The following is a 17053-nucleotide window of genomic DNA, read 5'->3' on the forward strand; positions in this document are numbered from 1 at the left end:
GCTACAGTTCACAGATACAGATTATTTAATTTAATGCCTCTTTTGATTAGGAAATATAAGAGTTTTCTGTCGTGTGCGACCAAAAACGAAAGAAGATGGGGAGGGAGAGGATGCCATGAACGTGGTGAACTTCGACCAAGATGATGATGCAATCCTGTACGTGTTACATAAAGGGAAACCTATCCCATTTGAGATGGACAAAGTTTTCCCTCCTGAGACTTCACAGGAAGATGTGAGTTTAACATTTGTTTGCTCTTAACTCAGATTTTTACAGAGCTTAATATATATAAAAAGACTGATGTCCTTGCATTTAATAGCAAGTTAGGATTCCTTGTCATAATTAAACATAATAACAATAGGGATATTGTTTAGAACGTTTACTGTGCAGGTTAGTCTCATCTGGGAATTGTTGCATGTTTCTCTGTGGGATAATATGCAGAAATACAATGTGAAAAATGATTGTTAATAAAGGAAGTTTTAGCTATATTCCTGTGAAGTAAGCTGATAAATGATTTTGTCTGAAGCATTTACCACATTTGCATCTTTAACTGTATTAAATATACTTGTGCAGCCAAACTGTCATTTCTGTACTATGGCTGATAATGGATTATGGGTATGCAAACCTCCCTTCCCAAATCTTGTAAACTTAACATGTCTTTTGTTGAGAGTTTTCCTGCCCATTTTCACATTTTTTTTACCAACACTAAATAATTTACCTGTTATTGCAGTCTTGCATCATCTGTTGATAACTGTGTGAGATTAAAGCCAGTTTTCTTTTGACCACTGTTCTACTTTTGTCTGCCTATAACCCCAGTGAACCCTTCCATTCTCCTTGTCCCCCTCTTTATCAATGTAGATGTCTGGCCAAATCCTGCTGTAACCTTGCAGGCAGGCCTTCCCTCTCCAATGAGACAGTAAGCTTATAGTCTACTTCTCCAAAGACAGCCATAATTCCTTCCCCTTTTACTTCACTGCTGTCCAGGGGAGTGGACAAATCTTTCTGTAACCCTGTAGGTAGGCCCTTCCTCGTTATCAGCTAAGAATGCCACTTTTCGCCTTTGAAGCAAGAAGAGAACCAAGGGGCAGGCATTAAATGCACAGCTTGCCTGCACTGGTGGCATAGATAGGCAAAGCCCTGACTACTGCTTAGGTGACCTGCGTTCAATTAGCAGTTCAGGTGCTTGATGGCACAGGCAGGGAATGCTGATCATGCTCATCATTGGGGGGGGTGGTTACTTTTGAATTTACTATCACAGTTGATCCCCGGTGAAGGTTGGGGACATGCAGGGATGTTGCTGAGTTGCACATGGAGGTGTAGATGATGTACCAGCAATGCCCATTGTACACCTTCCCTGATGGGACTAGTGCATGCTAGGGAGGAAAAACACTCCTAGCAGCAATGTGACACTGCATTAGGAAGGTCTTTATCTTCTCTCCAGCTTTGACCATGGTTCAGATTATTCCAGAGGAGGGTAGTTGAATTCATTAACCCAACAAATAAGGAAAGGTACTGGGAACATCCAGTGGTCAGATGCTAAAGGTGAAAAATGGTACAAAAAATGTACAGCTTGAGATGTTTTTCTCTAGTTGCAAGAGAAAGGAGTCCTTTACTGAGCAGAATAAGTTTGATTTCATGGGCATGACTGCCAGTGATGCTAGCTCACTCAGGCACTCCAGCCTCTATAGGAGTGATAGTTTGCCATTCGCTATGGAGCCCATTCCCCAGCCTCCATTAGGGCATACCTCAGCTGACAACAGATATCCTATTCCTTCCTACCTGCCAGGACTGGCAAGTTGGCATAAGCCATGCATTCCTACTTCTACCCCACCCCCATCCAGTCCCTCCAGTACCAGAACCACTAAAAAACTGGGTTGTGGTCAGAGTCATGTCTTTTCGCACCACAGAGCCATGACCTCTAAATACAGTTTTTAAGAGGGGGACCTCAGAAGAAAAGCTCAACAAAAATTATTTGTTTCATGTTTAGAAACAAATAATGTATGCTGTATACATAACATGTTGTTATAATTGTACATTGCCTAACTTTTACATGACCATATAGGAAGAGAAAAGTAATGTAATATTAGTCACAGATAATAATACAGTATTTTGAATATACAGTTATTTATTTATTTTATTTTTATTTTATTTGCAGTTTGTTAACCAGGAAAGTCCATTGGGCCAAAATGAGCCCGTTTTCAGTGGAGACCTGGGGAGAAAATCTCCATATACTATTATTACAAAGCTAATATCAACATAAAGTACAATACAATTTTCAAAACTACTCAAAACAGAGTAATACAGAAGACAGAATAATAACATTTGAGCAAGGTGTTGTAACAAAGCATTGAATGAAATTAAAACATAAGTATTTTGGAGTACATTATAATTTGGAGTGCAGGCATTTATGCACTCAAGTTTCATGAGGTGAGAGGGAGGGAGAATTAGAGCAAGAGAGTAGAGCAGTGAATGGTGAACAGGCTGAGTTATGAGAAAGGAAAAAAGGGAGAGGGAGTGGAAATGAAGGGAGTCACTAGGGTGAGTCATGAGAAAGGAGGAAAGGGAGAGGGAGTGGAAATGAAATGAAGGGAGTCACTAGGGTGAGTTATGAGAAAGGAGGAAAGGGAGAGGGAGTGGAAATGAAATGAAGGGAGTCACTAGGGTGAGTTATGAGAAAGGAAAAAGGGAGAGGGAGTGGAAATTAAATGAAGGGAGTCACTAGGGTGAGTTATGGGAAAGGAGGAAAGGGAGAGGGAGTGGAAATGAAATGAAGGAGTCACTAGGGTGAGTTATGAGAAAGGAGGAAAGGGAGAGGGAGTGGAAATGAAATGAAGGGAGTCACTAGGGTGAGTTATGGGAAAGGAGGAAAGGGAGAGGGAGGAAAAATGAAATGAAGGGGTCACTAGGGTGAGTTATGAGAAAGGAGGAAAGGGAGAGGGAGTGGAAATGAAATGAATGGAGTCACTAGGGTGAGTTATGAGAAAGGAGGAAAGGGAGAGGGAGTGGAAATGAAATGAATGGAGTCACTAGGGTGAGTTATGAGAAAGGAGAAAGGGAGAGGGAGTGGAAATTAAATGAAGGAGTCACTAGGGTGAGTTATGAGAAAGGAGGAAAGGGAGAGGGAGTGGAAATTAAATGAAGGGAGTCACTAGGGTGAGTTATGAGAAAGGAAAAAGGGAGAGGGAGTGGAAATTAAATGAAGGGAGTCACTAGGGTGAGTTATGAGAAAGGAGGAAAGGGAGAGGGAGTGGAAATGAAATGAAGGGAGTCACTGGGGTGAGTTATGAGAAAGGAGGAAAGGGAGAGGGAGTGGAAATGAAATGAAGGGAGTCACTAGGGTGAGTTTTGAGAAAGGAGAAAAAAAAGGATGGGGAGCAGAAATGATATAGAGGGAGTCAGGTGGGGTGAGAGCATGAGAATTACCAGTGAGAAGAGAGATGGGAATGGAGAATGGTCTTGAAAGTAGAGTGGTTTTGGGTGATTCAAATGTGGGGGGAAGTGAATTCCATAGACGAGCGAGGGAGAAAGACAGGAGGAATTGCCCAGGTGTACGTAAGGTTTTGTACACTTCAAAGAAGTTCTGGTTACTGGACCCAAGTAGTCTGTCAGGATGATGCAAGTTGAGTATGTGGAGGAGAGGGAAGGGCAGTTAGAGGGTTTGAAAATGTTTGTGAGCAGTTAACGGTTGAATGTAAGAGAGATAGTGGGGGAGTTACAGTCAGTTCAAGAAGTGGAGTGCATCACAGTGGTGAGAGGAGGATTTGGTCTCAGTAGCAAACTTATAGATCTTATTGTAGCATGTTGACAGTTTTGACTTTAGGGAGGATTGAAGGTTGGTGAGGAGAAGGGGCTCCATACAAGAGAGAGGGGATGAGGTAGGAAATAGACAGTATATGTTTGGAAGAGGGAGTGAGATAACAGCTGTGACGATACAGCATTCCCAACTTTTGGTGTGTTTTCTTAATACTAGTTTGTATATGAATGTCAAACTTTAAATATTCATCAATGATAACACCTAGAAGTTTTGTATGGGAGACTATTTCAATGGGAATATTATTCTGACTATGAAGAAGGCATTTTTTTCGATAGAGGTGTTTTTAGATGGGGCAAAGATCATGATTTTGGTTTTGGATGCATTGAGAGCAAGGTGATTTTTCAGCATCCATGGTACAGGAGAAGGCATCTTGTGTTAGTTGCATGAATTTGGGGAGAGATTGAGCATAGCAAATTATGGTGGAATCATCCGCGTATTGGACAAGTTTGGTATTAGGAATGCACTGATGAAAATTATTAATGAAGATGTTAAAAACGAGTGTGAATGAAGAAAGAGATACTATTCTACTTGACTGCTTGCTGTCTGTTAGAAAGGTAACTGGAAAGCCAGTTAATAGAGGAGGGGGAGAGATTGAGAAGAGAGTTTGGACAAGAGCAGGTTGTGGGAAACTGTATCAAAGGCCTTTGATAAGTCTCGGAGAAGGGTAGATAAACAATGTTAAACAGCAAAGATGTGGTAAAAGTGCCCAAAACGTAACTAGTAATCCAAAATTAGGCACTGGAGACCAGCAGTTCCAACACACAGGTGATTTAATGTTCAAACACTGCAAAAGGAACACACATCCACAAATAACATAAACGCTGATAAAAACACTTACCCTTACGTTTTCTTCTCATAGAACTTCATCAGATGGGCAAAAACATCATAGTTACCTAGTTAAATAACTTTTCCTGTTTGAATAGACCAATGAAAATCAGTGATACAATTAGTTACCAAGATACAGAAAGAGTGGACTCTAAACGGCATGTGACAGTCTTCTAGTCTAGCACCATCTGGTGGACAAATAATAAAGCACATGAAAATGTATATAAAATCAAGAATTCACTTAAATAAATAAACCATGATAAAATAACATGAATATACATAAAAAATGTAAAATTTTAACAATTATGCAGACCTGAGCTTGAGTACAGGTTTTTAAGACACCATGGGCAACCAGTGCTCCACACCAAAGGTCAATTCCTCGTTGGTCAGATCCGACCACAAGCAAATCACACTAGACATCCACATCCCAGTCCCACCCCCCCCCCCCCCATTAGGGAAACCACCGTAAAAAATTTCTCCAAAGCCAACTTCACGCTTCTTAAGACAGAAGTGGCAAACTTCTCGACACCCATGCTGATGGACAATAGAGATAGACTGCTGAATCCTGTACAATTGCACTTTATAAGCACTTACTACACGAGTGCATGGATCGTGCAATCCCTAACAGAACCAAGATGCTAACCTCCAAAAAAAAGGAAGCCAATCTGGTGGTCCCCTGCTATAAACAAACTCTACAACAGAATAAAGAAACTGTTGCAAAAAAATCCCATGATTGGAGGAACTCCGTGGTCAGCCTCAGTAAGAAGCTGAGATCCCTCATAAAATCCTCCAAAGCTAGTTACGAAAACAAAATTGCCACTGATTCTAAAGACAACCACAAAGCATTCTATAGCTCTGTCAAGAATCTCAATGGCAACACTCAGAACCAACTGATATTGCCAACATCCTGGCAGATAGGTTCAGTGCTAACTTTACCCCTCTCTCATCCCCTAAAGGGCCCATCTCTGTACCTGAACAATGCAAAGTACCTGTAATCATGGCTGCACAGGTAAAAAACACACTCTCCAAAGCTAAGAACATAGCATCCATGGGACCTGACAACATCCCAGGCTGCGTTCTACATGAACTACAGAACGAACTGGCACCCCACCTAAGTACCATGTTCAATCATAGCCTCACCTCAGGCTTTGTGCCCACTGAATGGTGCACAGTAACAGTTATCCCACTTCACAAAGGGGGAGCCACCACGGACCCCAGGAACTAACCTCCCCATTAGCCTGATGAGCCTGGTCTGCAAGGCTATGGAGCGTATCATCATGGAACTTATAAACAATGACATTGGTAATCTCCAAACTCTGGACCCTACCCAGTTCGGGTTTGTAAAAGGCAGATCATGTCTACTAAACCTGATAAACTTCTTTGAAGCGGTCACCAAAGCTGTAGATGAGGGTAAGGTGGTACAAACAGCATATCTAGATCTCGCCAAGGCTTTCAACACCATCCCCCACTCTGGAATTATAGACAAACTCACTAAACTAGGTATAAATCCCTGTGTCACAAGATGGGTTGCCAACTGGCTCACTGACCGAACCCACACTGTGAAAGTAGCAGACTCTAAATCTAACTTCAGACCAGTGACAAGTGGAGTACCACAGGGCTCAGACCTATTTCCTCTCCTGTTTGGTATCTACTTCTCTGAAGTACAGGCTAACACAGAAGGTCTTTGACAAACAAAGTTCGCAGATTACTGCAAACTAGGAGCCATAATCAAATCTCCTAACAATGTGGACATCCTACAAAAGGGCCTCACTGAGACAGATGCCTGGTGTCAAAGCCATGGCCTCAAGCTCAATGCCAAAAAGTGCATTGTTATCCCTTTTGTTAAAAACTGTACCCATGAACTACCACATAGGCGGTAGTCTACTTAACATTGAAAGTGTGATAAGAGATCTTGGGACACAGGTGGACAGTAGTCTCTCCTTTGATAATCACATCACCACAGTAGTCAGGAAATCCTATGTGGCACACCTCATTACAAAAGGTTTCTCATCCAGGAAAAAAAGAGGTCATTGTTCCCCTCTACTCATCACTTATTAGACCCATTATAGAGTACAATGCCCCTTTTGGTATGTACCTCACAAGACATCTACAACAACTGGAAAGGCCACAGAAATACCTCACAAAGAGGATTACCGGCCTCAAACAGATGCCCTACGCAGACCGTCTCAAAAAACTCCAGCTTTACTCTGTCACATATTGCCTACTCAGAGGCAATCTCTGCCTAACATATAAAGCTATGTCAAACCCAGAGCTGTTGGACATGCTCCACATAAAGAAATCCCAATCCCTCCAAGCAACATGCTCTAGGAACCTAAACCTTGTCACCATAATAAACAAAACATACTGGAGGGATAGATTCCTATCTCAGAGACTTCCCATACTCTGGAACAAACTACCTATCTATATCAAACAAAGCTCCTCATTAGCAGTCTTCAAGAAAAATCTTGATGATTGGATGGGAGATAGGAAATTCACCCCAGGGATCACTTCTGTGGCTCTGCTTGACAGGGGCACAGGAAAATAATTTTCTTGCGTGGCAAAAGCCAGGGAACTGTTTGCCTAGACTTATATAGGCCCTAGGGCCAATAGCCTAGTACCTACCTATGAACCTATATCATTAAGTCCTGAATTGTTGCAAGCATCCAGGACTAATTGCCAATATAGTTCCCTGCATTCGAGTCTAGTCTCCCATGGCCCACCCCTGGGGTCTATAGGGACCACCTCTATCACGAAAAATTGATGCTCTGCTTTTGGACATGCCTGAAGATGTTTGTACAGGGTGTTACTTTTTTTCCTTAAATCATAAAGGTGCTCATACATTCTTTGTTTTAACCTCCTTTCTGTCTTACCCACAAAGGAGTCACATGCCCCACACAAAAGAATATATACCACACCTGTGGTATTACAATTTGCATACCCTACATTTTAAATATAATTGGGTACAACTTCCACATTTGTGTGTACCTTTTTTGTTACTAATGAGAGTTCCAAACTTGTTATAATGGGAACCTCCTTCCAAAATATTTTTGATATTTCGTCCTTTTTTGTACACACATTTAAGTGGCTTGTCAGATATACAATTTAAATCTGATAAGGCTGCAAATTTTTTCCACTCCTTGTCTATAACTTGTTTGACCAAATTTGTTTCACCATCATATGTGATGGTCAAAGCAGATTGGTAAGACACCCCTTCTATCTTCGTACCTAGCCTTGCATAATCAGAGGGGTTATTTTTACCCAAAATAGGGGCAAACCTAGACTCTCTACCATCCATGAATTCTGTTAATGCATCATTCAAAAGTGTGGGAGGGTACCCTCTGGCTTTGAACATTTCTACTATAAAATCACATACTCTCTTAAAATCCTGGTCATCAGATGTCATTCTGCTGGCCGGGACCAGATGACCTTTTATTACCCCTCTTTTATGGTGTGGGGGGTGGGCACTCGCATAGTGAAGATAAGAATTTGAGAATGTCTGCTTTCTATGTATTTTAGATTTGAGACCATCGTCCCCCCTTTGAATGTTAACATCAAGGAAATTTAACTCGCTATTGTTAAGCTGATATGTAAATTTTAGGAACTTAGTCTTAGAAATGTATTCAAGGAATTCGAAAAAATGATAGTACCAGTCCAAAAAATGCAGATGGCATCTAAAAAAATGCCCATACAGGTTCCAATATTGCTTAAATTCAGAGGTGAACACATATTTGTTTTCCCAATATAGGAGAATAATATTGGTGTAGGTAGGGGCACAGTGTGCCCCCATTGCCACGCCCTTCAATTGCTTATAGTATTCTCCCTGAAAGAAAATAAAATTATTCTTAAGGACTAGGTCCATTAAAATTAGACAAGTGTGAAATACACCAAAGGGAATATCCCCACAATCGGCCATGAATTCCTCAAACCAAGCAAGCCCCACATCATGTGGAATACACGTGAACAAATCCACTACATCAAGTGTAATGAAAGTACTTGTGTTGGATTTCATTGGTCTATTCAGACAGGAAAAGATATTTAACTAGGTAACTATGATGTTTTTGCCCATCTGATGAAGTTCTATGAGACGAAAATGTAAGGCTTAGTGTTTTTATCAGTGTTTGTTATTTGTGGATGTGTGTTCCTTTTACTGTGTTTGAACATTAAATCACTTGCGTGTTGGAACTGCTGGTCTCCGGTGCCTAATTTTGGATTACTAGTTATGTTTTGGGCACTTTTACCACATCTTTGCTGTTTAATAGTTTTGGTTTTGTGGGTATGGATTCACTGGCTGGCTCCAGTGCTTCTGTTAATGAAAACGGACCTAAAGGGACTGAACTGGGTGAGCTGCGTAAACTCATTGGACAACTAACACAACTGGTGGGGCTTTTGACGCCCATTAGCCAATCCATGGCTTCTCTAGCAGCAGGAGTTTCTCTACCTGGTAACCAGGAAAGATTACAATGTTCATCTTTGAAGGAGGGAACAGAGGGCAGAAATGCTACTACAAGGACTGTAAATTTGAACTCACAAACTTCTCAACGACCGCAATCAAGCCTGGATGGCTTTCCCGGTATCACATTAACCTCTAACCATGAGGAGGGTCTTAAGTGAATACACATCCAAACTATGGACTGAGTGAAAGAGAAACAAGTTGCAACAGTTCAAACCAACAAGGTACTAAAAGACATTTTAGAGACATTTTAGACTTTAAAATTGATTTTAGTGCACAAAAGCAAGTTGCTACTAACAATGATACTTATGCTACTATGCTTTCTAAACTTGAAAATTTATTGTACAAATACAAAGCCTGGGAAAAAACACTGCCTGCATTTAAAAATTGTTCCTAAAGTTTTAAGAGTATGCAAGTATCCTAATAATGTAAAAGAAGGTTTTCAGTTTCACCAGGACCTCATTATGGCTTTTGATAGATGTGGGGCAGACATAATGAGAGCCATTATCAAAAATAATGAGCTAGAAATGGAAAATGTTTTTAATCAGATTGAGTGTGTTAACAACAGTATTGTTAGTGATTTACTGTTTAGTATAGACACTGAAAAGGCAAAGTATTTTGATATTTTGAATGGTACTGAGTTAAAATGCAAAAAAATACAGGATAGAAAACGTATGAAAATTGAGAGAGACTTTAATGAATATGCCAGCATGACATATTACTCTAAACCAAAACCCTTTAGGGTCAACATCAACTTACATGGTGGTGAAAACGATAGAAGATGGGCATATACAGAGAATATTAATCAGGATGACCAAGAAAATTTAAACTTACAGGACCCCTCAGAATTTCCACCTCCGAGGAGGTCCGAGAGGTTGAGACAGAGGGGTCCTGTGAACTACAGGTATGGGAACCAAGTACAGAAAAGTTGGGGACCACAGGAGCGAATATATTGGAGATAGATTCTCAAGATGAAATTACACAAGATGGTTGCTTATTTAGCTGCAATGGTTTTAACATATTTAACTATACCAACACTGTCCTCACCAAAGGGCATTTTAATTTATTTTTAAAGGATTCACTTTTATACCCAGGGTAAAAAACAATTTGGTGAATTTATTAGTTGATTTTAAATTATTTATTAGACAAAAAAATCTAGAATTATTTTTTAATGGACAGGAGAAAAATAATATTCACAATAGACTAGTGAAGAAAAGCACTTTCAACCCCCCACATAGAAATTTTGAACTGGTGGTGGAAAAATAATTAAGGGAAATGTTGAAATACAATAGAGTGACCCCAAATGTAACTACTGAGGAAAAGAGTATTCTAAGATTTTAAGGAAAACAAAAACCTTAGAACTATGAAACCAGACAAGGGTAGATGGGTTGTTTTAATGGATCATATCAGCTATGAAAGCAAAATGTTTGACTTGCTCAGTGATGAAGAGACATACGGTAGAGTTTCCTTGAATGAAGTCAACAATGCCTACAAAAATATTTCTGTCTAAATGATCTAGTGATAGAGGGGCTCAAAGACATGGAGACTTATAACTTTTTAAATGTCGACAAGCCCAGAGTACCCTCTATCTTTGGCATACCCAAGGTCCACAAAAGTATTACTGACCCACCGCTTAGGCCTATTGTCTCTGCGGAAGGACCAGTAACTGCACCTTTGGCAAAATATATAGAATATAATAAAAAAAACACAGTTTTCAAAAATGAGAATATTCTTAAGGATTCATGGGATTTTTTAAGATGCATAAGCAATGAATAACAACCCAACACAAGTGCTTTCATTACACTTGATGTAGTGGATTTGTTCACGTGTATTCCATATGATGTGGGGCTTTCTTGGTTTGAGGAATTCATGGCTGATTGTGGAGATATTCCCTTTGTATTTCATATTTGTCTAATTTTAATTGGACCTAGTCCTTAAGAATAATTTTATTTTCTTTCAGGGAGAATACTATAAACAATTGAAGGGCGTGGCAATGGGGGCACACTGTGCCCCTACCTATGCCAATATTATTCTCCTATATTGGAAAAACAAATGTGTTCACCTGTTAATTTAAGCAATATTGGAACCTGTATGGATGTTTTTTTAGATGACATCTGTATTTTTTGGACTGGTACTGATAATCATTTTTTCGAATTCCTTGAATACATTTCTAAGACTACTAAGTTCCTAAAATTTACATATCAGCTTAACAACACTGAGTTAAATTGCCTTGATGTTAACATTCAAAGGATGGACAATGGTTTCAAATCTAAAATACATAGAAACAGACATTCTCAAATTCTTATCTTCACTATGTGCGTGCCCACCCCCCACACCAAAAAAGAGGGGCAATTAAAGGTCAACTGGTCCGGGCTAGCAGAATGATATCTGATGACCAGGATTTTAAAACAGAAAGTGATTTTATAGTAGAAATGTTTAAAGCCAGAGGGTACCCTCCTACACTTTTGAATGATGTATTAACAGAAGTCATGGATGGTAGAGAGTCTAGGTTTGCCCCTATTTTGGGTAAGGCTAGGTACGAAGATAGAAGGGGCATCTTACCAATCTACTTTGACTATCACATATGGTGGTGAAACAAATTTGGTCAATCAAGTTATAGACAAGGAGTGGAAAAAAATTGCAGCCTTATCAGATTTAAATTGTATATTTGACAAGCCACTTAATTGTGGGTACAAAAAAGGACGAAATATCAACAATATTTTGGAAGGAAGTTCCCATTATAACAATTTCGGAACTCTCATTAGTAACAAAAAAGGTACACACATGTGGAAGTTATACCCAATGTAAGTACATACGGACTGGAGGCATGTGATATTTAAAATTTAGAAACAAGTATATAACTACTAGAGGGTATGCAAATTGTAATACCACAGGTGTGGTATATATTGTTTTGTGTGGGGCATGTGACTTCTATGTGAGTAAGACAGAAAGGAGGTTAAAACAAAGAATGTATGAGCACCTTTATGATTTAAGGAAAAAAAGTAACACCCTGTACAAACATCTTCAGGCATGTCCAAAAGCAGAGCATCAATTTTTGTGATAGAGGTGGTCCTTATAGACCCCAGGGGTGGGCCATGGGAGACCAGACACAAATACAGGGATATTGGCAATTAGTCCTGGATGCTTGCAACAATTCAGGACTTAATGATGTGGTGTCTTTAAAACCTGTACTCAAGCTCAGGTCTGCAAAATTGTGAAAATTTTACATTTTTTATGTATATTCATGTTATTTTATCGTGGTTTATTTATTTAAGTGAATTCTTGATTTTATATACATTTTCTTGTGTTTTATTATTTGTCCACCAGATGGTGCTAGACTAGTAAGACTGCTGCATGCAGTTTAGAATGCTGCATGCAGTTTAGAATCCACTCTTTCTGTATCTTGGTAACTAATTGAATCACTGATTTCATTGGTCTATTCAAACAAGAAAAGTTATTTAACTAGGTAACTTTGATGTTTCTGCCCATCTGATGAAGTTCTATGAGACAAAAACTTAAGGGGAAGTGTTCTTATCACCGTTTATGTTATTTGTGGATGTGTGTTCCTTTTTCTGTGTTTGAGCATTAAATCACTTGTGTGTTGGAACTGCTGGTCTCCGGTGCCTAATTTTGGATTACTAGATAAACAATGTTGCCAGAGTCTCGGGCACTGTTGATGCTGTCAAGGAAGGAGATAAGGGCAGTGATAGTACTATGTCCTGGTTAAATCCATGTTGAGTTGGAGAAAGAAGTTGATTGTCTAGGAGGTAGGGAAGGAGTTGCAAGTGTATGCATTTTTCAAGGACTTTTGAGACTGGGACAGGATGGCTGTAGGACGGAAGCTGGAAATTTCAGTATCTTTGCCTCTTTTGTGGAGGGGAATGATGAACGCTTTCTTCCATAGGAGGGGTACATAGGATTCTTGGATTGAATGGTTGATAAGTATGGCGATGGGAAGGGCTATGCCATTGACAGCTAGCTTGAGAAAATTAGATGGAAAGTTGTCTGGGGCATGAGAGCATGGTTTTAGTATTTTTTTATGGTGTGCAGAGAAGACTGGTTGTATGGTAAAGTGGGGGAGAGAGGAGTAGTGTTGATTGCAGTGCAACTACAGTTGAGGATGTGGGATGAGGGTGGAGAGAAAAGTAGAGCTACTCCACCACCTTTCTTTAGAGTTCTGTCATTTCTTATGATCTTGTAGTTGGGAGAGGTAATTTTGGAATCTTTTATGTGGGGTTTTAGCCATGTTTCTGTTATAGAGAGAATGTCAGGGTGGTAATGGGATAGCCAGGCATGAAGGGTAGCAAGTTTATTGCATAAACTTTGGGTGTTAATAGTAGCAAAAAGGAGAGATTTATGGTGAGAGGGTGAGGAAGACAAGTTAGGGTTAGAAGCATTGTTGACTAAGGGTTCAAGATTAGGATGTATGTCACCAGAGAGGAGGATAATTATTAGTAGGAGGGGAGGCAAGGTCTTTAGATTCTTTGTAGTTGGAGTTGAGAGCATGGTAGCTGAAGAGGTATGGATTGTGAGGGATTGGGACTGTATTACAGAGATCAGGAAGAATCTTTCTAGTAAAGAGGAGAGAGTCATTATAGTAATAGAGGTGAGGAGAGATACAAGTTGAGAGGTGAGATTCTTTTAAGGCATGTATTGAAGTATGATAGAGAGGGGAGTAAAAAAGTCAGGTAGTCTGGTAAGATAGAGTAGGCATTAGAGGAGGAAAGGTAGACATATTAATGGTAGAGTATGTGTAGGTTTGATTTGCATGGTAGTGTAAGGTTATAGTGTGCAGGGATGATGTGCAGAGGGGAGAAGGAATTAGGAGAAAGCAAAATGGTATGTGGTCCTTGGTAGTAAGAATGGGGGAAGGTAAGGAGAGGGTAGTGGAAACAGGAGGGGTTGGTGGGTGAGGATTGTTCAGATAGGCTGAATGCCAGAGGGGGTGCGGTTTTGGGGTTAAACATGTAGGGGAACTGCGGGTGAGTGGGAATTGCAGAAAGGGTAGGGGAGTGGAGTGAGACCAAAGGGCAAACAGAGCAGGCAGAACTGAGGAGGAGGAGGGAGCAGAAGAGACCAACAAAAACAATCAGTGATGCAGGCACTTTTGAGCCCTCAAAGGTATTGACAAGCTCAGAGGTATGTTACTAATGAGTTAAGGTTTGGTCTAATTCAAGGAGAATTAAACAGGTGTGACGATTGTGCAAAAAGCAATGGGAAAGGACAACAGGCCTTACAGCTGCAGGGAGCAAGGAAAAAGTATTGAAAGTTACCTAATACAATGAGTGGGAATATATCGCTACCTAGTGGCATTCCTGAGAAGTAAAATGTAGAATCTTCTTATTACAAGGAGTGAAAAGGCTGGAGGGGAGAGAGTTGAGAAAAGGGGACTGCTGCAGAACTTCTAGTGTGCATGCCGTGGGTTTAGGGTTGCCACCCCCTCCTTTGTTTTCCTGGACTATCCGGAAATCAGACTGATTTTCCAGTAGTCCGGAAAACACTGTACAAACTCCAGTATCCTGTTTCAAAAAGGAAACAGACTATCGTAGTTTGTCAATCGGCTGATTTACAATGCTGTTTTTTTTTTTTTTTTAATACAGAAAAGCATAGTATATCAGCCGAAAGCACGCAGCAGGAACAGAAAAAGAGGGCGTTCCCCATCAGGTGATGTCGCCATGACATCACAAAATGGGTGGAATGTGGGCAGGAGAGGGGATGGATTGTGATGCAAGGGATGTGACTTTATTCCAGTTTTAGCCATGATGAAAGGTGGCAACCCTACATGGGTTAGTAATACAAACACCTTAAAAAATAAGCTTTAACAAAGAGTATTGCACATACATGCACATGGAGGGGGTTCATTTTCAGAATGTCCCTGGATTCTTTGGAGAGGTATGTTCCTCAGTCTAAATGGAGCTGTAGAAGGGGAAACTCTTAAGGAAAATACCTGAGCAAGCTGAAAATGAGAGAGAAGTACTTTAATATAGAGGCATGGGAGAACTGGGAGAAGCAGTTATAGAATAGGCTGGAGAGATCCAGTTATATGTGATAAGTACAGTACAAAAATGGGGGAAAGACAGTTCAGAACAGAAATATGAGAGCAGTTCCAGGGAGAAATAAAAGCGTTAGAGCATGTCAAAAATATATGGTTGATACTTGCTACAGGAGGAAACTAGAATAAAAAAGCAGACATAAATAAAACAATTTTATTTACAAAATGTGTTATGTTTCATTATTGTGGGGTCTCTCCTAAAAATAGGCCTGGTAGGGCTAATCTAGTCAACAAAGCATACATGTACACATACCTACATATATTATCTAAGCAGTTATTGTGGCCTTGGATGACGAAATGGGAATGCATTTAGTATTTACGCTGAAAGTGGGTCAATGTGAAGTCGAGTGGCATGAAAATGTCTTCTGTTTTCATTGCATACTTTTCCATCTCTTTTCTGCCCCCCCCCCCCCACACACACACACACACAATTGCTTTGACCATTGTATTCAACTGGTAATCACTAAGCCCTTTTGTTCCTCCCATCCTGCTGAGCTCCGCAGCTCATATTATCCTGCGTGTTTGTTGGGGGGATCTATACTTTAGCTAAGCCAGCATCACCTTTGAATAGCAATGAGAATTAAGAGCTGGCCTGTTGATGACGATCATCCTGAGTAGACTTTTAATTTTTATGTATGCCCTTGTAACCCACCCACTGGTGAAGACCAATCAGGACACTAGCACAAGGACTTTCTCGATTACAGTTCATACCACTATCCCACCAAAATCCTGTACCTTTTTCTACTGCATCACCTGATCTTCACAAGGTGGCAGTGGTACAGTGAGACAGTCTCCCACCTCTACAGGATGGGCAAGCCAACTTAATCAGTTGCACGTCTGCTTGGTCACTTCTGTGCTCAATGGAGCTGGTCATAGTATTGAGATCAATCACTCTGTGCCTTTTTGACTACCATCTGCTTCTTGATTGTAAATGATTGGGAACATGTTAGTTAAGTAACCCTGTACTGGTTAAAGTCACATTGTCATCTTTTCTTATACATGTTTGAATGCTGTATCTGAAATAGATCAAAACATATGCACTAATAGAACTATAGACCATTTTTTTTTGTCAGGAATGATAGTCTGATAACCTTAATATTTTCCTGCACAACTCTGAATACTTCTAGTATATAAAACTGTTTTTAGAAGAGTTCTTTATGTAGTTCATTTATCCATTTTAGTTTGTCAGTGCCTACATATTAAGTGCACAGTTACTACTTGTTGCTTACAGAACAGGAAACGGTGCAGTGGTGAAGCAGTAGCATAGTCTCCTCACAGCAAGAGGTTCTCCAGTTCGATTCTCGGCTGGGGTACATTCTGTGCGAAGTCTGCATGTCCTTCCTGCATTTGTGGGTTTCTTCCGGGTGCTCTGGTTTCCTCCCACATTACAAAGACATGCGTCTGGAGCATTTCTCCCTGGGTCTCTGTTGAAAATTGGCTTGTTCCAAGTCGGACTTTCCCAGTTAACAAATGTAAAATAAAATAGTCTGCACATAGATCATACAGCTACTTATCTCTGGAAACACCATAATTTCTGCTTTCCTAAATGGAGCTATGAAATTAGATATATTTTTAGAACAAGACTGTGTCACACTGACCCCTCCCCCAATGCAGACTGTACTAATTCCAATCTTGCAGTATCTCAGTGACTGCAAGTACTTGGTTTTACAGTAAAATGACATATTCCCTTTATCTGTTGTCTGGTGTAGCCTTGAAGTCCATCTATTTAGTTATGAAATGTGGGGGCAAAACCTGCTACATCAGGGATGTAACAGTACACAGCACCCTGTGCAGGAAATTATGTAGTCATCTGTGTCTGCAGTCTGAGGTAATTTAGTATGTCATAGTATTCAATAAAGTAATTTGACTAAGTGAGTATGATTATTAAAGATATTGGATACTTGCCTTGTTGAC

At 40.1% G+C, this 17053-nt stretch overlaps 1 protein-coding gene across 4 annotated transcripts in view; it reads left to right on the plus strand.

Moving 5' to 3' along the window:
• KIFC3 (kinesin family member C3) overlaps positions 1-17053 on the plus strand; it is a 663225-nt gene that overhangs the window by 537911 nt on the left and 108261 nt on the right. For all 4 annotated transcript variants that reach the window (XM_044081520.1, XM_044081521.1, XM_044081522.1 and 1 more), the window contains one exon: positions 51-232. In XM_044081520.1, coding sequence (XP_043937455.1) covers positions 51-232 — 182 coding nt within the window. The remainder of the gene's footprint in view (positions 1-50; positions 233-17053) is intronic.

The sequence above is a fragment of the Protopterus annectens genome, chromosome 8.part0, assembly GCF_019279795.1.
Source record: "Protopterus annectens isolate FY-2018-M chromosome 8.part0, PAN1.0, whole genome shotgun sequence".
Lineage (NCBI taxonomy): Eukaryota > Metazoa > Chordata > Ceratodontiformes > Protopteridae > Protopterus > Protopterus annectens.